Consider the following 19,732-nt stretch of genomic DNA (forward strand, 5'->3'; position numbering starts at 1 on the left):
CTGGGAAGGCTTAGGAGTAATGATCGACAGCGAATATCTCAGCAACCTTCGATTTGCCAATGACATTGTTCTATTCAGCAACACTGAAGACAGGTTGCGACAAATAATAGAGGACCTTAACAAAGAGAGCGTAAGAGTGTGGTTGAAGATTAACATGCAGAAGAACAAAGATAATGATGAATAGCCGGGCAAGTGAACAAGAATACAGGATTGCCAGTCAGCCTCCAGAGTAGGTGAAGGAGTACATTTACCTAGGTCAGTTAGTCACAGGATACCCTTATCATGAGAAGAAAATTCATAGAAGAATAAAAAATGGGTTGGATCACATACGGCAGACATTGTCAGCTCCTGACTGGAAGCTTACCGTTATCATTGAAAAGGAAAGTGTACAATTTGTGCATTTTATCAGTGCTGACATATGGGACAGAGACTTGGAGACTGACAAAGAAGCTTGAGAACAAGTTAAGGACCGTGCAAGGAACGATGGAACGAAGAAAGCTAGGCGTAGCGTTAAGAGACAGAAAGAGAGCGGTTTGGATCAGAGAGAAAACGGGTATAGCCGATATTCTAATTGACATTAAGAGAAAGAAATGGAGCTGGGCAGGTCATGTAACGCGCAGGTTAGACAACCATTGGACCATTAGGGTAACAGAATGGATACCAAGAGAAGGCAAATGCAGTTGAGGACGGCAGAAGCAGGTGAATTGCAGGTGCAATGAAATTAGAAAATTCGCAGGCGCTTGTTGGTATCGGTTGCCACAGTGCATAGGATCTGCATAATTTTTCTTCTGTTGCTCTCTCTGCTTTGTCAAGTCAAGTTCGAATAAATGAAAGTGTTCCTACCTCAAGTACGGGTGCATGATAGCTTTGAGATAGCTGATAGCACGGGACCTTTAACTCTTGATTGGAGCGGTGGCTGTTCTGACTCTAAATACAAGCCAAGCTTAGACTTAGAAAATGACAGCTTGTCATCTGAGGAAGACACTTTGACCTCATCGGATTCTGACACAGACTTCTAAAAAAAATCCGAAGTGCAGTGATGTTTTCCTGTCTGCTGCGCATTTTATTCCTTTTGTCAGATAGAAATGTGAGGATTATATTAAGAGAGCATTTGCCATTATGCATGCCATCTTTTCCACTTCTGCATAACGAAAAATGAACAAATGTGCTCGTTTTTGAGTATCCAAGAAAAAAATGCCAGGTGCTGGGGATTGTGTCACCTCTGTAAAAACTCGACACTGAAAAGGGTTTAAAACAGTGTTGACTCATTCTTCGGAGTTGCATGAATTTTGTTCATGATCTCTTTTTGTGCCTCTTTTTCTTCATTGTGCACAAAATTAGAAGGCTGATTGTGTGCTGTTTTCGGGCACATAAATGAATAATTCAATTCAACATTATGGAACACAAGGAATTTGGAAATCCAATTTTGCTTCTCGTGCATGGTAAAAGTCCGGTGCTATTTCTTGTTGCCCTACGTAGATACTGGTGACGGGAGGCAGCCTGGAGGACAGCCGTCAAGCTCTGGAGCTGGCTAGCGCCCACGGCAAGTGGCTCGCCTGTTCAGCATGCACGGCACTGGTTGCTAAGGTTTCCATCATGGCAATGGCCCTGCGACATGGGCTCCTCACACGCCGCGGTAGCGTTGTGGCTATGCGGTTTCAATGAGCTCGATGTCACAGGATCTCTGGTCCAGTGACTGCATTCCGGTCGTGGGTGAAATGAAAAAATGCTCATGTACTTAGAGTTAGGTGCGCATTAAAGAACCCCAAATTATCAGAATGAACCCAGAGCCCCCACTACGGTGTACCTCATAATCATAGCATTGTTCTGGCACTGCAAAGTTGAATCGTTCTTATGTGGACTCCCTGGATGCACCAGCACAAGGCAGTGACTGTGATAGCACTGTCTGAGTAAGCTAGGATGAAACTAATGCTGATCGGAAGTTACTGCTGGTGCACATGGAGTAAAAGGTACGTGAGGACATCAATAATGGCTGCCACTATGGAAGTCGCTGTGTGCTTATGTCGGACTAAAGCATGATGGCTTTTAAGCTTCTTGATTAAGGAGGTGTATGAACGACTATTCAGCACAACACTGCTAATGTTCCTATACAACAGCTCGCAAAATTAATTGAACATCTTGCAACTGGCGCCCAGTGTCTCAATTTACCGGAACTTAACATTGTGCCGAGCTGCTTGTTGCAACAACACAGTGACAAAAGCCTCGTGTTGTCTCCTGGAATGGTATTCTTAGTTGGCCACATTTAAAAATATAGCTTCCAGTAGGTGCTGATTGGCTAAGTCACCAAAGAGAGCACTGGCTGCTTCAGTGAGGCATCGCACGAGATGTCACATCATGCAGAAGTGAAATGATTGACTGAGAATGTGACCTCTGGCCTACTTTCCATAACTTTAATGAATAGCATAGGCACCCATTCTGTTACTCTGAAAGACCACTGACTGTCTGCTACACACATACATTACCAGAATGTGCTTAACTTCCTCTTTATCTCAGCATGAATACCGGCTCTATTTGTCTGCTTTCTGGTCCATTCCGTTGCCTTCTTGTCTCTTAGTACATGTGCACGTACCACCCCTACCAATGCAGGGGGCCTGCTGTGGAGCACGGTCGGCTGCCACCCAACCAGGTGTGGGGAATTTGAGGGTCCACATGGTCCACCTGACCGCTACCTGGAGCAGCTGTCAGGGCTGGTGCGGCAGGGTGCCGGCAGGGTGGCTGCCCTGGGCGAGATGGGACTCGGTGAGGCAGTCTACAAGAGGTGCTAACATATGGTTGGCTGGTTGGTTGCTGTAGGTCAGAGTTTCCAAACTTTTTGGCCAGAGGGCCAGATTGGCAACGAGTGACAGTGTTGTGGGCCGAATAACAAACACTTAAATAAATGTTGAATTGTATACTTAAATAAAAAAATTAATCAATAAAATTATTTAACATAGGTGACAGTACTGGACGTAGACTAAAAACGGCATTTCATTATTTTGACTTGCTTCATTCAAATAACTCTTTATTTTAATTAGTTGCGTTGACCTTCTGGGATTACATCCATAAAGGGAATGAAGTAACCACATTAGGGTTATAATTTCCCTTTTACTGCTACGTCTTGGTGGATATACTGATATTGAATAAGATTAAATATTCGTTGTGACAAACAGGCTTGTCCTCATGTTCCAGCAGCATGCAAGTTTTTTTGCTTGTTCACATATATTCTGTCTGCACCATGCAGATATCTACAGGACATTGAGGAGGTCTGGGAAGCATTGCTATTCTTTACAAACACGAATGCTTTTAACCCATCCACACTTCTACAAGCCATTCGCAGGTGGAATCATCTTCCAGATGTTATCGCCTCTGATAATAACCTGAATACGTTTCGTCACAAGCATGAGGTACATTGTTTGCAATACAGTAGTGCTGTAACATGGATTCATCATTTAATTTCTTAATCTTCTTATTTTGTCATCTGTTGTTGCATTTTCTTTTCACTTGCAGTCAAACGCCCTTTTAGTTCTTTTTTCGCAGGCTTATTCTGTTTTATTGCATTTTTTTCTTCTTTTTTTTTTCACTTGTGTTGGAACCTTGTTTTGTATTTGGCAGTTTACTTTGTTGCATTGCATTTGGATGTTAATTTGCTTTGTAATATTGTTCCTTACTAGTTTTCTTAACCTTTCATTGTAATAATGAAACCTCCCTTAACTCAGTGCCCTTTGGGTCTATAAGGTATATTTAAATAAATAAATAAATAAATAAATAAATAAATAAATGGCCCTTTGTTTTTCTGATGTGTCGTTACTGCAACTTCCGTACTGATTCTAGTCCATAGTGCTTATGTTTCACTAGTGTAGAACCGTTGGACACTTGGTGTAGCATTGCCAATGATCATCATCAACCTATCCCCTGTCCTGCACCAGCTGATTCCACCTTGAGCATGCAAATTTCTTAATTTCATCACCCCATGTAGTCTTTTGTTGTCCTTGACAGCGCTTCCCTTTTCTTGGCACCCATTCTGTAACCTTAATTGTCCACTGGTTATCTTTCCTACGTGTTACATGGCCTGCCCAGCTCCATTTTTTTCTTTCAATGTCAATTAGAATATCGGCTATACCTGCTTGATCTTTGATCCACGCTGCTCTCTTGCTGTCTCTTAATGTTACGCTTATCATTCTTCGTTCCATTGCTCTTTGTGTGGTCCTTAACTTGTTTTTGGGCTTCCTTGTAAGTCTCCAAGTTTCTGCTCCATATATGAGCACTGGTAAAGTGCACTGATTGTACACCTTTCTTTTCAGTGATAATGGCAAGCTTCCAGTCAGGAGCTGACAATGTCTGCCGTATGTGCTCCAACACAATTTTATTCTTCTGTCTATTTCCTTCTCATGATCAGGGTCTCCTGTAATTCACTTGGATAAACATACTTCTAAAAAAAATTTGTGTGGTTTTACGTGCCAAAACATCAATCTGATTATGAGGCACTGCATAGTGGGGGACTCCGGAAATTTTTACTACCTAAGGTTCTTTAACGTGCACCCAGATCTGAGTACACGGGTGCTTTCGCATTTCACCCCCATTGAAATGCGGCCGCCATGGCAAGGATTTGATCCCGCGGCCTCATGCTTAGCAGCTCAACACCATAGCCACTCAGCAACCACAGCGGGTTGTAGACATACTCTTTCACGAACTCTAGAGGCTGACTGGAGATCTTGTTCTCTTGCCAGGCTATTGAGCATTATCTTTGTCTTCTGCATAATAATCTTCAACTCCACTCTTACACTTTCTCTGTTAAGGTCCTCAGTCATTTGCTGTAATTTGTCCCCAGTGTTGCTGAACAGGACAATGTCACCTGCAAACTGAAAGTTGCTGAGATATTCGCCATTGATCTTTACTCCTAAGCCTTCCCAGTTTAATAGCTTGAATACCTGGCTTTCTGACAACGATTTCAATTTATACGGTTTTCCATCTTACAGTTCTGAGTACTATCATCGTCCGTCTAATAATCATGGAGGTGCTGCTATTTTCATTGCTTCGGACGTCACTTATACCCGTAGGCACGATCTTTCAATAAATGTTCGTTCCTGTGAGGCTATTTGGATTGAGGCTGAACAACCTTTCTTTGCACATAATCGGAAAAATCTTATTCTTGGTTCATCTATCGATCCCCATCATCTTCTGTCACTGACTTCCTACTTGCTCTTGACGTCATACTTAACAAATTATCATTCGAAAACAAGAATGTTTTAATCATTGGCGACATTAACATCAACTTACTCGATACAAATACCAGCGCATATTCTGCCTACTCGGACTGCTTTTTCGGATATAGCTACGAGTCGCTTATTAACCGCCATACCAGATGTAGCCATAACGGAACGCAAACACTTCTTGATCGTGCGTTATCTAACATAACACCGTCCCCTGTGTCTGGAGTAGTGCCTACTGATATAACCGATCATTTTCCCATTTTCGTTACATTTAACAGTCTAGTGCCAACCCCCAACATCTCTTTCAGTACATCAGTATTTAATCAAGATACATTTATTGATACCATTAGCAATACTAATTGGACTCAGGTCAATCTATTGGAAGATCCGGCAGCAGCAGTTGACAAATTCTCTGCGTTGTTTTTACATGCCGTATCAATAAGCACCCGGACCGTTAGGTGTAAGAATAAATATAAGTATGCCTGCAACCCGTGGATGACGTCCGCATTACTGACCAGCTTAAGGAAAAAAGATAACCTATACAGGAAAACTAAGCGGCAACCTTTTAACTCTAAGCTGGCTCTGGGTTATAAAAAATATTGTTATGTTCTTAACACGCTACTTAAACAGGCTAAAAGGCGCTACTATGATAATGAATTTAATAAACACAGCAATAATCCAAGAAAGCAATGGAAGCTTCTGAACGTATTCATGAATAAATCTTCTACGCCTGAACAATGTTCTAAAATTAACCTGTATGGTACAACATACCGCGAGCCCACTCATGTTGCCAATGCCTTTAGCGACTATTTTGCTCTGACACAAATAAATAACAACCCAGTCACTCAGCCAACCTTGTCTAGGTTACCTCACTCATTTTTTCTTTCCCCTGTTACTGTTCCAGAGGTGTATTTAACAATCTGTAGCCTTAAAAACACAAGTCCAGGTTTAGATAACATTTGCGCATGCCATTTAAAGTTAGTTGCTAATATTATTTCTGAACCAATATGTATCATAACTAATCGCATTTTCGAATCTGGCACTTTTCCTCTATGTGTAAAGAAGGCTAAGCTTATTCCCGTATTTAAGAAGGGTACCAAAGACCTAATTTCTAACTACAGACCAATATCTACTCTTTCGTCTTTAAGTAAGATTATTGAACATTTATTAGTTAAACGTTTAAATAACTACCTTGAAGAATTTAATATAATTAATCCCTGTCAGTTCGGATTCCGTTCCGGAAGTTCTACTTGCTTAGCATTGCTCTCTTTAACCAATTTTTTTAAGAAATCTATAGATTGTGGTAAATTCGTTGGCTCTGTCTTTTTGAATTTCACCAAAACTTTTGACACGATTAACCACAGCATTTTGTTCACTAAACTTGAAGCATACGGTATTACTGGTCCCGCTTTAACTCTATTAAAAAGCTATTTGTTGGATAGGCAGTACGTGGTTTCTGTAGCGGGTGCCCTTTCTCAAACTAAAATAATTAACTTAGGTGTACCCCAGGGGTCCATTCTTGGTCCATTACTATTTATTATTTACATTAATGACTTACCTGACCTTTTACATTCATCTCACTGCGTTTTATACGCCGATGACACCACCATATCATTATCAGACACATCGTTAATCTCATTAACATCAAAGTTAAATGCTGCGCTAACTGACGTTATAGAATGGTGTCTCAGTAATTACCTAATTATTAATCCAGAGAAAACTAAATATATATTATATTTAATAGTGGTCACAGGGTCCGAACTACTCCACTAGCGTTAACACTTGGTCCTCATCAAATTCCACCCGGTGACTTGGTTCTATTCCTCGGTGTTCTCCTGGGGCGCGATCGGAGATATTTTGTTCGATACGCGTTCTGTTCGGTTGCTGCGACGTCACTAAGTGGCAGTATGCAAAATTTGTGACAACGGGGCGGAGAGAGCAGCCAATCAGGAAGCGGTGACCTCCCCGGAAGTTTGCTTCCGTCGTTTGTCGCCTGCTTGCAGACAGTATACTGCAAAACGAAATGTTTCTTGTCTTCCAAATGAATGAAATCTTTATCTAAAAAATATATTTTTTCTTCTCAAGCCCAAACACGTTTTCAAATAGTAGTACGTGCGACTACTGCAATTTATAACTATTAGTTTCTTTGCGTCGTCCCTAGGTGGCGTCGCGCACAGCGAGAAGAAAAAAGAAAAAGAAACGACGGGAAGAGTGGCGCACTTTTCAGGAGGCCGCGACAACATTCCAGTGGCTCACTGGCACCGGTGATGGGGTCGATTTCGCTGTACAACCAATGAATTATTTGTTTCGAGAAACAGAAACAACGCTGGAATGCACTTTCCACCATTTCTTCAAACGCGTTTCGCACCGCCACCCGCTCTCCTCCTTCCTCTAGAAATGCCAGCGCAACAACCTAAGTTCCCAACAGAAGCGCCATTTTCTCGAATTAAACTATGGATTGGATCCAAACGTGCCATGTCGCAGCCGCCGGTTGAATCCTATCCAATCCACCAGACGCGCCATGCGAAGCCGTATGATCGCTCCAAACTTCCCAGCTCCCGTCGGGTTCGGCGCCTAGCAGACGAAATGCTCGGTGGGAGGATGATTGACAGGAGCATGTCGTCATTTTGACGTCAGCAAAAACGTGGCCGCGCCCCGCGGCTGGCGACGTCGGCGCGGAGTAGGCCAATCGCGCGCACCGGTAACTGAACGAACACGCCGAACAACCATCTCCGATCGCAACCCTGGACGCTAACCTCAACTTTGACTCCCACGTTAACAATATTAAGAAAAAAACGGCATTTGGCATTCGTGCTCTAATAAAAGCATGCGCCTTCTTTTCTTGCAAGGCTCTTTTATCACTTTACTTTGCTTTTATCCATAGTCATATTAACTATGGAATCGCTGCCTGGGGCAACACGTACAATTGCCACCTGTCATCAGTTCAGCATTTACAAAATCAAGCAATTCGTATCATTACTAGCAGTGCTTGTCAGTCAAATGCATCCATTTTGCTCTGTCAAAACCTCATTTTAACGACCGTGAACTTGTTTCAATATAATTTAACAATCTTATTTTTCAAGTTACTTAACAACCAATTGCTTTACGAATTCGTTAACCTAAATGATTTACATAACTACAATAGAACTGGGTTTGCCTTTAACAGAAATTTTTTACTGCCTCGTGTCCGTACCAACTATGGTAAACTAACATCATCTTTCGCTGGCATATCCTTGTGGAATCACTTACCATCAAACATAAAATCACTCACATCATTCTATGCCTTCAAAAAATCCCTTAAAGAGTTTCTTTTGACGCAGTGACGCAATTATGGTTCCAAATGTTTTATTTATTATCACTATTTCTCTTATGTTTTGCTGTTCACATGCTTGCTGTTGCCTTTAGTCGTTTTGTTCATAATGCTTCTTTTTATGTATTCTCATGTTTTTTGTGTCTGTTGAAATTTTGTATATGTATATTTCTAGCACACTTATATTTTTACTTCATGTTCATCTCGGCCTGCCGATCATATTTTTCTCTGTTTCGTTCTGTTCCTTCTTTACATAATTTAAAGGTTCTGTTGTACGCCGATATTATTTTTATTTTTTGTTAGTAGTACTGTACATTGTAATCATAATCACTTTTCTGTTGTTGCACTAGAGCTCTTCGTTTCTGTTAGTGTACATTCTATAAATTTTATTTCTGTCCTGCCACCTATGTAATTTGATTTCTTATATTTACCCACCGAGGGTCCCGGTTACAGTCTTCGACTTTGGGACCCTCGTCTGTAAAACGAAAATGTAACCGTTTCTTTGTTTGTAATGAATAAACTTGATTTGAATTTAAATTTAATTTGAAAGTATGCAGTGAATAGTATCGGAGAGATTGTGTCTCTTTGCCTGCCCCTTTCTTTATAGGTATCTTTCTACATTTCTTCTGGAGAATCAAGGTAGCTGTGGAATCTCTGTAGATATTATCCAAGATATTCATGTATGCCTCCTGTAAGCACCAGCCTGAATTGGTCTGCTTTTACCCTTACTGCGTCTAGGTTGGCCTGTTTCTTCTTGACTAATTTCACTCTTTCATTCTTCATATTGAGAGAAATTCTAGACCTCACTAACCTATGATCACTGCATTTTACCCTTCCAAACACTTCTACATCTTGCACTATGCTGGGATCGGCAGAAAGTATGAAATCGATTTCATTTCTTGTTTCACCAATAGAGCGTTTCCAGGTCTACTTTCTGTTGCTGTTGCTGAAAAAGGTGTTCATTATTCGGAGCCTATTCCTTTTGGCGAATTCTACCAGAATCTCTCCTCTAGTGTTGCTAGAATCGACACCGTAGTTGCCAATTGTTTGTTCACTAGCCTGCTTCTTCCCCACTTTTGCATTGAAGTCACCCATTATTACAGTATACTGAGCTTTCAGTTTTTTCATTGCCAATTCAACATCTTCATGAAACTGTTCTTTTTCTTCACCATCATGACTGGAGGTTGGAGTATAGGTTTCTACTACCTTTATTCCATAGCTCCTACATAGCTTTATTATGACTACTGCTACCCTCTCATTAATGCTGCAAAATTTGTCAATGTTGCCCACTATGTCCTTACAGATTAGGCATCCTACCCCATACTTTCTCTTATGTGGAAGTCCTCTGTAGCAGAAGACGTGGCCATTTGTCAGCACTGTACAAGCCTCACCAGTTCTAACCTCGTTAAGGCTGATGATATCCCAAACAATGCCTGATAGTTCCTCAGAGAGTGCTACTAAGCTAGCCTCGCTCAACAGACTTCGGGTGTTAAAGGTTGCAAAGGTCAATTTTCATTGGTGGCCTGTCCGGGTACAGAGATTCTTAGCACTCTCTGCTGCATTACAGGTCTGACCGCCACCTTGTTCAGGTGCTTCGCAGCTGCTGGGTACTGAGGGCCCTTGGTTAATCGAATGAGTCATTCGGGAGGTAGTGGCCATGTACTGCACCAGGGAGGCCAATTCCTGTTCTGGTGGAGGAGTGTGTTGTTGAAGCTTCGTGGGCCTTTCTGATTTGGTTCCACCTGGAGTAGTATAGTCCCACTGGCGCTTGGCATTTCTTTTCCCTTTTTTGCCAATGTCAGGCGCCACTCCAAGCCTGGAGATGTAGTTGACTGGAGGAGGATTCTAACTTACGACTTTCACATTGGAAGTTCAATGTTCTATCTCTGCTCAAAAAAGGAAAATAAACAAAAAAGGAAAAGGAAAAAAAACAAAGAAAAAAGAAGAATAGAGGGGTGGGAGGATTTGAATTTCTGACTATAGCAACCGAGATAGCTCAGTTAGGTAACCCTGTAGGTGGCGAGGCCACCTTATGGTGCAGAACACCTGCACAGCGGATTTTACATTCCTAAAAACGCCCTTGAATTTTCTGCGATAGGCGGCTTATTGTTGCATCTGGCTGTCCCAGGCATTGAATAAGTCTTTTCAGACCCAGTCGCCATCGAATCAGGAATGGTACGCTATGCCTCTTATGTACATCAAACGCATCTGTCCTCTAGAGGTGGTGTGATCAGTAAGGCATGGTTTGAACACTTCGCGCAGGGGGACAACCATGCATGAAATATTCACTTGAACAAATCTTGTGCCATGTCGAAGGCCAATCCATCGAGTGTGACTAAGGTGCGCTGGCAAAGACATATACCTTAGTAGATATGGACACTTTTGCTTAGGGACAAATCCGAAGAGTCCAACGCCGGATTTTCTGCGAAATGGTGCCCTTGAGGTGCTCACGTTAAAAGAATAATGTGCACATGCCTTCGCTTCGATTGCAAAAGGGGGGCATCTAAGCAAGCATGTTTCGGCAGCGCGCTTCAAAAGTTGCTGCAGATAAATTCTTATACATTTATTATGTTATGAATTGTACAGTGCTAACATCTAGTTGTGTATTAAGTTGCCTGAATATGTTTGCGAGATAGATATGAGCAAATTCATATGTAAGTAGGTTTACGAAGGGGAAATCTCGTCCACTTTTTTAAAAACACCATGTATATCCAGTAGATGAGTACTAAAACAGGTGTTAAGAATTTGTCCAGTTTAGATTATTTTTTGGGTGTTCTCACTAGAAAGTCAGTGCAAGATATGTCAGTAGTGTCAGTCTAAGCCCTTTTTGTAAACCCTACATGCCTAAAACGTTCCTTGAATTATGTGTGATAGACGGGTTTTACTGATTGCGATAGGTAGCAGTGCGTCATTACAGATTTACAGATGGTTCTAACAACTTGGTTCTGAACTGCACATAAGCAGACAGCCGTGAACGCGGCTAAGTACACTAGACATTTTCAACAAGCTTGAACAGCACTGAAACGAGAATGGAAGGAACTACGTAAAACAGTGCAATACACAGGGCAGAGAGTGCTCTTGTTGGTTTGTCTTGCTCTCTGTCCTGTGTGCTGTGCTATTTATGCTTGACAATGTTTAAATTCTTACAGTCAACAGTAAAAAAAAAATAATTGTGTAAGTTGTAGTGAAAGCTTACTCAATAAAATTAGTTAGAAATGTTGTGCGACTACCCGTTTGAAAAGCCACCCCATTTTCTTTTCTTTGTGATTACAAACACGGAGCCTTAATTGCTATACATGTATTACTAAAAAGCACTTTCCCCCTTGTCTCGTGTCTATTTTATTTCTTTCATGCCATGTAGGTTTTCTTTTCTTGCACTCTTAAGTTATGTCAGTTGCTATAGTTTGCGGTATGTTTTTTTATGACCAATAATCAATACCGCAATGGATACCTTACTCTGTAGGAAGACAAGTTACTCGAGGATATTATTAGTTGCGCAGAAACATCTTTGACTGGACGCTAAGCTAATTTTTTTGCATGGTTGGGTCGATTAACCTGGTTGAATAATTACTTGTGACTGATCGACTAATTACTAAATAATGAATCGACAAAATTGTTAAGCCCTAAAAAGTCATTAAGTGGGGTTGAAAACTTCAGAGCTAGGTGGTTGCAAGTGTTCTATGTGAGAACTCTATATCTACGTAATGCCCACAATGTGCCCATAGTTCCTACATAGAACACATCAGGCATATCAAAGGCCTTCTAGGGTGCACAGGAACCTCCATAGTTACAGGAAACGGGAGATGAATTGAAATCACACATATGGCAATGACAATGTGTGACAGCACCCCAACAAGGCATGAAGTACAATATGCATCAAGTCGCAAAAAAATTTCACATAATTATGAAAGCTTTAGCAACATATAGTAAACCTTTAGGGGTAAATTTTTTTCGCCAGATACGACCCCCTTGGGTCATTCTTTTTTGCAAGATTTAAACTAATCCGAGTGACCCACTTGCACAAAAATTTACTGCAATTTTTTTAGAGTGACCATAAATTTCCGCCCGTGTGTTGCAGAATTTAGGTTGCCCCGCTACAGTAGGTATGTAAACGGTCTTTTCAAATTTTTTTAAGTTGTCCTTTCCTGTTATTGTACCATCTACAATAACAGGAGTGAGTAAAGGAGCTTTAAAGGGTGTTCCAGCTAATGTTAGCCAAGCTGATCAAAGAAAGAAGATTCAAAGAACAGTGTGCAAAACACAATTTTACTTACATTGTTCGGTCATCGGAGGTCTGACGACCGAACACGATAGGTTCTAAGATAATATCTGGCACCATGTATTTTAAATATTTCTTTTCTTTGAACAGCTTGGCTAGTGTTAGCTGGGGCATGGCACATGTGCTGTAGTTCCGAGGGCCAAAAGCGGGCTAAAGCTCTCTCATTCTAGCGCGCCTGGGTGAAGTCGAGAAAACTTTGGTGCGTCTTCTGACATGGTGGCGTGAGGCTCCCGATTCCTCGGCACAGCCTCAGATGAGGCACCGTCGTGACGTGATCATGTAACTACAGTGAAGCCAGCTCCCAGGAAGCAAGGAAATAGCGCAAGGTTTTGTGGAGAAGTCCTGCTCCCAGGTGGAATTGCAGCAAAGGCTTTGCGGGCCGAGCCATCATAGGATGGACCACCGCCAGCCTCGGGCTAGTTGGGAGGCATCCGCGAGCCAGGTCCAGCGTGCGCCGTAGTTTGGAGACCCCTGGTTTAAATGATTGATTGATTGGTTGTTTAGGTAATTGGTTTTGATTGATTAAGCTGGTACTGAGGCGATTTTTCAACCATGTCAGGGTTATGGAAATTCTATATTCCTGAGACCCTCCTGTCTCGTGTCTGATAGCAGAATTTCTCAGCAAATTAAAAACAATACTGTATAAATGAAAAAATTAAAATTGCAATAGTCGTCATACATTTTACACTGACCAAGTAGGTCAAGTTGTGTAAGAGCTTAGGCCACTAGGTATGTGGTCGGATGTCGTGATCCTGTCATGTTCGTTGCATCATCATAATTTGGAAAAGAGAAGGAAAAGCTCATTTGGGAAGGAGAAGAGAGGTCAGGATAAGCATGGCTCATTGTAGATACTCATTGTTAGTCAAATGTCTCATTTTTAATGTTAGCCCATGGCCAGGCCCAGTCCTTGGAGGACATCACTGTCTTAAAGTTCCTGTTACATAGATATGCTCTCGCAGAAGAGTTTTGTGGCATTCGAAGGTTTATATGGTGTGGTTTCTAGAGACTGCTACACATCTCTCATTGAGAGGTGCCGTTTCATTCTGACAATCTACCAAAGCTTTGTTTACATTAATTCCCAGAGCCTAGATGTGGTCCCTAAACTGTAATGAAGGACAGGTTAGGGGCAACGGAAAGACTATCTGTCTTCTTCTAATGTCCCTATCCAGTTGTTTGTTATGCCTTAATGGGACCCTGAAATGATTTTGACGATATTGTACAAACATGCTGAGTCAATAGGGTAGGATCTTCTAATCGTCAAGTGGCACATTTAACTGCTCTGCGTACAGTGTGTAATTTATAAGATTTTAAAAATGTGCATCGCTACCAATGGCAGTGGCACCGTTCCCCTGAGCTTTCAGCATCTCAATTACAATCTACGTAGCCCGCACATTTGATGTCAGTTTGGCGAGCTATCTGATTAGCTACGCAGCTTGCATCATCGATAACTTATCCAACGTTATGGTGATCAAATGTTGTTCGCAATAGTAGTTGGAATGTTTGTTAATTTGTTTCTGTAAAAGAAAGTATCAGAAAGAGAATACACAACAACAATTTATCACTACACTCAAGTACTTCTGACAGACAGCAAGGGCACTATAACATAAATCTACTCGAAACTTTTCTATTCCAATTCTGCAATCAGCCCTCCGCAGTTGGTCAAAAGTTCTCGGGTTGCACCCACATCACCTGCCTGTCATGCAACATCACAAAACCGCAAAAACACATCACGTCAAAGTGACGTGTACGCGTTAAAGACGCATTAATATGCCGAGCAAAGCTGAATTTCTTCTGAATAGTCGCAGGCAGCATCATTCCGAAAGGAATAAAATATGGCTGCCGCCGATCGCTCAGGCACTGGCTACTCGCACCTGCCAGAGAGCATAGGTTTATTTGCGTATAATAAATCTTTTTGCGTGGCCGTGTAACATTTTCGAGCACTTTTGGCACGTTTACGGCCTCGTTCTCCCAATTCTTCTTTGCTAGCAATCTGTTCTAGCGTCATTTGTAAGCTTCCATTGCATGCCGCCAGAATTTTCGACCAGCCACCACTAGCTAAGTAAGGGAAAGCGGCCCAATTGCAGACGCCGGCACCACCCTCTTCATCCGGTTATCAATTTTCAGTGCAGTGGCTCGGCCCCATCGAATCCCTCTCCACTTGAGCATGCTCCTAGCCTCTTGTCAGCCAATTACAAAAGACGAGCCGCTCAGTGTAGGCAATGTTATTCGATTTTCAAGCAAACAAAAGTGACCTCCTATGAATGAGGAGAGCGTTTGATTGGTCTGTTCAGACAACCTGGGGGTGACCGCCCGATGCTTGCGTCGGCAGTTATGCAAGTTTGACGTCAGGAGAATGGAATAAAAACATATTGGGTAGTTTTACGTTATAGGGCCCCAAGTGCCGTCTGCTTGTGTTACAACACGCTCCATGTTGACATTTGCTGCACGGTGAGTGTTAGTCCTGTGGTTTCTTTTCATAAAGGCCACGAATTGCTCTTGCTGCGTTGTGGGCTACAAATCTAGCGATTAGCGACATGTCAAGCTCCGACACCGTGTACCTCTGCAAGGCAACAGGCGAGCGGAGTACCTGATCAGTATCCAAACAGTATGTTACCAGATCAATGGCAGGATATATGCGTTTGTGGCTGTCACTTCACGCTAGAGGATTACTACCACAATAGAGAGTTTTAGCATGTTCAGTGCTTCAGTAAATGCAGTTGTCAGATAGGCAGAGGTGCCAACATGAGCAGCCTGCAGGGTGCCGCCACCTGCTGGCACAGTGTTCAACTAGACAAACACACAGCTAATATAGCAATAACCAAGTGTATTCAACATTGCTGCTTGTGTAAATTTTCAGCAGCAGCCTAATCATGAACATAATGTCTCTTTAAATGTTCAAAATGTTCTACACTTGGTCGAACCTTGATATATCGAACAGCACAGTGATCGCGAAATAGTTCGATGTAGCCAGAATTTGATATATACAATCATGTAAAAAATGCTTCAAAAACTTCTGTGAATCAGTCAATGAACCAAGGACCCTGCAAATCGAGCAATGAACTAAGGATGCGAATCATTGTTCGGAGTGTGCATTCGGTTGCGCCGTGCGCAGTTGGCCTAGGCCGCATCGGCTTTGTCAGCCGGGAGTGCACGGTCGATTGCGCCACACACAATTAGCATAGGATGTGCCACTTTCATCACCCGCGTGAAGTCGGCGCGGTCTAGGCTAATCACGTGCGACACAACTGAATGCGCACTCCAAACGATACCCGATCATGCCCCAATTGTGGTGCAGTAAATACTCACTTAAAGCTTCACACAAAGTATTTATTTATTTGGCTGAAAGTACTTTAACAGCGTAGTCTGCTTCTTATTGGCAGGCATGTGGTTAAACCTGAGTCCTCTACATAGTCTTAAAAGATCCACAAGCCATAGGCTGGTTGTGGCGTAGAAGGGCCAAAGCACCTGCAACCTCAGTTCAAGTCCAGAGCAGGGCAACATTAGTGCCTGCGGCATCAACCTTGGCAGCGTCTTAATTTGGCCGTTATTTCTGCTGCAATCTCCACGTCCGTCAATCGAAGCATTTTGAAACACTGTCAATAACAAAATATGAAGCGGCGTCTATGAGTGAGCCCAGAAAGCACGTGCTGTCGCATGTCTTTATGGATGCAAACCGCAATTCCTTGTGAGGCGCGGCACGCACAGAGCACTGCACCAAGGAGGAGTCAGTGCAGCAAATGCAGTGTGTCGTTGACGTCGTCATACTAGCCAAGCCGCCACGTGTGTGCGCCGCTAAGTTCGAATGGCACCCTCGGCACGATTGATGTGTGCAGTTATAGTGCGCAGCAGTTGGGAACGCCCATCGTGCTACCGCTATCTTTGAGAGTGTTGCGGGAAAGCTCACTGCCTGTCAACAATGCACGTGGTCTAGGGTGGCTGAGTTCGATATATCCATTTTACGTCTGAGCCTGTTCGAAATAAAAAATTAAAGACACATGCCTTTTTCCAGGTGATATAGAAAGTGTTCGATATAAGCAATAATTCGGTATATCCATGTTTGATATATTGAGGTTTGACTGTATTAGTTCTGTGCCACCAGCTGGTGGCATCATTCAGGGTGCTGACATTTATGCTAAAGCCCCTTCATTGCAGTGGTAGTAGTGTGCAGAGTTACTCCTCCACCCATTTGTCAAAACACCCAGCTTGCCTGTGTTTACCAGGAAACTGGACATGCTCGGCGGTGTGACAGAACGTTTGCGATGCACGCTGCTTGCAGAGCTCTCGCTGGGCTGCCAGGCAGCTAGCGGAGAGGCCTCACGCGCTGGCTCCAAGGCAACCGAAGCGGACGTCACGACGTCGCATCGTGACACAGAGCCAGTGAAGGCAGAGCTGCCTCGATCGATCGGTGATTGAGTTGAGGAGAAAAAGCATGGCTATGGAGGAGGGTAACTTGTAATATTTGTAGCTCTCCTAATATCAGATGCTTCACCTAAATTGTGGCCCGAATGTTTTACTGTAGCTGTACGCTACGTGTACACAAAATTTATTCTAACCGTTTCATGGACTCCTTTAGCCATGTGTCTAGCCTTGAGGTTTCACCAGCTTGCTCGACCACAAGGTTACTGGATTCCCACACGTGTGGAATCTGCGTAAAATTAACATTTCATTCGAAGAAAGCTTTATTTGCATTGCTTTCACTTTTAGGCTAAGCTATGTTCAGCTGTAATGCGGAAGCTGAAGCTTTCACATCTTGGGTTTTAAAAACTGTGGTGGCTCTGTGCCCGTTATGAAACATGTATTGACAGTGGTGCCAGATTTCTCACTAGGTTGTATTGTAAGAAACTCTGTGGGTAACAGTGTTGTTTCCCAATTGTGTTGCGTGCAGACTATGAGCGGCTGCAGTTCTGTGACCGTGAGACGCAGCTACGCTACCTGGAGCTGCAGCTTCAGTTGGTGCGCCCCAGCGGAGGCCTGCCACTGTTCCTGCACTGCCGCAAGGCCGCACCCGACCTGCTGGACGTTCTCAGTCGCAACAGGGGCCTCTTCACTGGTGCCGTGGTCAGTGCCACCTTACTTCACATGACTTGGGCTGTCTGTGCCTTGAGAGACTGTACCGAGTGTATTTATTTAGACTACAGTAGGACCTTCTTGAGGGCTCCTTGGTTCATGCTTGAAGGGAGATTAAAATTGCAAGAAAAAACAAGGACAAGCGAAAGGAACACCACTGCGCTCGTGGTGTGTTGTGTGTTTCTTTCACTTGTCCTCATTTTCTAGCGCAGTTTTAGCCTCCCTTCAATTATTCAGACTACACAAAATATTTTAAAAATTGCCTGCAGCAGATAGCTTAATTCTAGTCATTGGCTGGAACGCTCAAAAGAGGTGGACACTACAGAAGAAATCGAAATGTATATTCGTCTAATAAACAAGAAATTGCTGAATCACTCTTTAATTACCATATTTTTGCAAGCATAACCCATTCAAATAATTCAAAAAATTTAAAGGTAAAGTCAGGGTGTGAGAGATGAGAGACAAAACTTTATCGAAAGTCCTTGCTGGGTTTAATGGAGGCGGGGGAGCTGGGAAGCTAGCCCCACTGGAGCCTCCCTTCCTCAGGCAGTGGCCACACCTTAAGTGTCGGCGGCAGTGGGGGCCAACTGGACTACCCAGAGTTAGTCCTCCAGACATTCACTGAGCAGCAAGGCCTCTCACTGCTCCGGCATGGTGATTCTGAATGTAGGATTGGGGCTGTGGTTTGATGGTGCGTGGTGCTGCAGGACATGCCCAGATAATGTGGTCGAAATCTGCGCGTGGCGCATGGCGTGTTTTGCAGCGCGGTGTGAAGGCGTTAGGGTAGATGTGATGGTAAAGGGACGGTGTAGGAAACCTGTGCAACTGTAAGAGCTGCCACATGGTTGATTGATATACCGCAGTCAGCACTTTGCTTCACTATATCGAAATGTTGTAATATTGAAATTCGACCTTTTATGCAAATAAGTATAGTTGCCGATCGATTTTTCTTACAAGGAAAGGGGCCATTGTATTTTGTGAATTATTGGGAAATAAAAAAAACAAATATAAATAAAAAAACAATTCATTTTGATGAATTCGGGAGCCGGTGACGAATGATACCGTTTCAAGCCACGTTGATAAGCGAAGTCAGCCAGCCTTTCCCGTGCGGAGTACTCCGCCCCCGCGGCTGATAACATCGGCCATGCCGGGATGACGCTATCATGAAAAGCGCCGGCGGCGCGGAGCCTATGTTTCGTCTGCCTCTCGCTTCAACGAGTCACTGAAACTCGAGATTATGCAACCTCCGATACTAAACGTGCGGTAAGACAGCTTACATAGTGCCATGCCGTCTCAGCACACCAACTCTTTGCACACGCGGCACATTGCCTATAAATAGGGAGCACGGCTGCATATGCTCTCCGTTGGCCTTACAGCCTTGCGCAGCCGCGGCGGAGACGTGCGCCAACCTACTCCTCGCCTCGTTCCTCGTGCGCACTTGATTGGGTTACTGCGAGCTTGCTCCCTCCCCGTCTTTCCCTTTGTTCTCACAGGGAAGCGGCACTGGTGTGTGAAGCCACCACCTTTCTCACCCTCACACACTTTCACTCGCACCTAAAGCACGAAGTGGGCAGGGCACGATAGGATGTTATTGCACTTGGACTTTATACCGAACATGATGTGGCTCCAGTTCGGTTCTTGCTCTTGTCACGCGGCATACAATTTGAAAGCTGCGTTTGCAAACAGCCACTTCTAATTCAATCATTTGACCATCTGCATACGTGGAAGCTTCCATTTATTATCTCGGCGTTCCTTTGAGGTGGCAGTGAAATTTTGTTATATTGAAATCGCATGCAAACACACCTTGTTATGTTGAGGTTATAAATATACGGTGTTTTATGGACAAGAGGTTATGAAAAGTAATAT

At 43.2% G+C, this 19,732-nt stretch overlaps 1 protein-coding gene across 6 annotated transcripts in view; it reads left to right on the top strand.

Moving 5' to 3' along the window:
• The window catches only part of LOC142590642 (deoxyribonuclease TATDN1), a 103,848-nt gene that overhangs the window by 41,949 nt on the left and 42,167 nt on the right, over positions 1-19,732 (top strand). For all 6 annotated transcript variants that reach the window (XM_075703010.1, XM_075703012.1, XM_075703007.1 and 3 more), the window contains exons 4-6: positions 1,480-1,543; positions 2,608-2,760; positions 17,685-17,857. In XM_075703010.1, the coding sequence (XP_075559125.1) occupies positions 1,480-1,543; positions 2,608-2,760; positions 17,685-17,857 (390 nt within the window). The remainder of the gene's footprint in view (positions 1-1,479; positions 1,544-2,607; positions 2,761-17,684; positions 17,858-19,732) is intronic.

This window comes from Dermacentor variabilis, chromosome 8 (assembly GCF_050947875.1).
Source record: "Dermacentor variabilis isolate Ectoservices chromosome 8, ASM5094787v1, whole genome shotgun sequence".
NCBI classification, from domain to species: Eukaryota; Metazoa; Arthropoda; class Arachnida; order Ixodida; family Ixodidae; genus Dermacentor; species Dermacentor variabilis.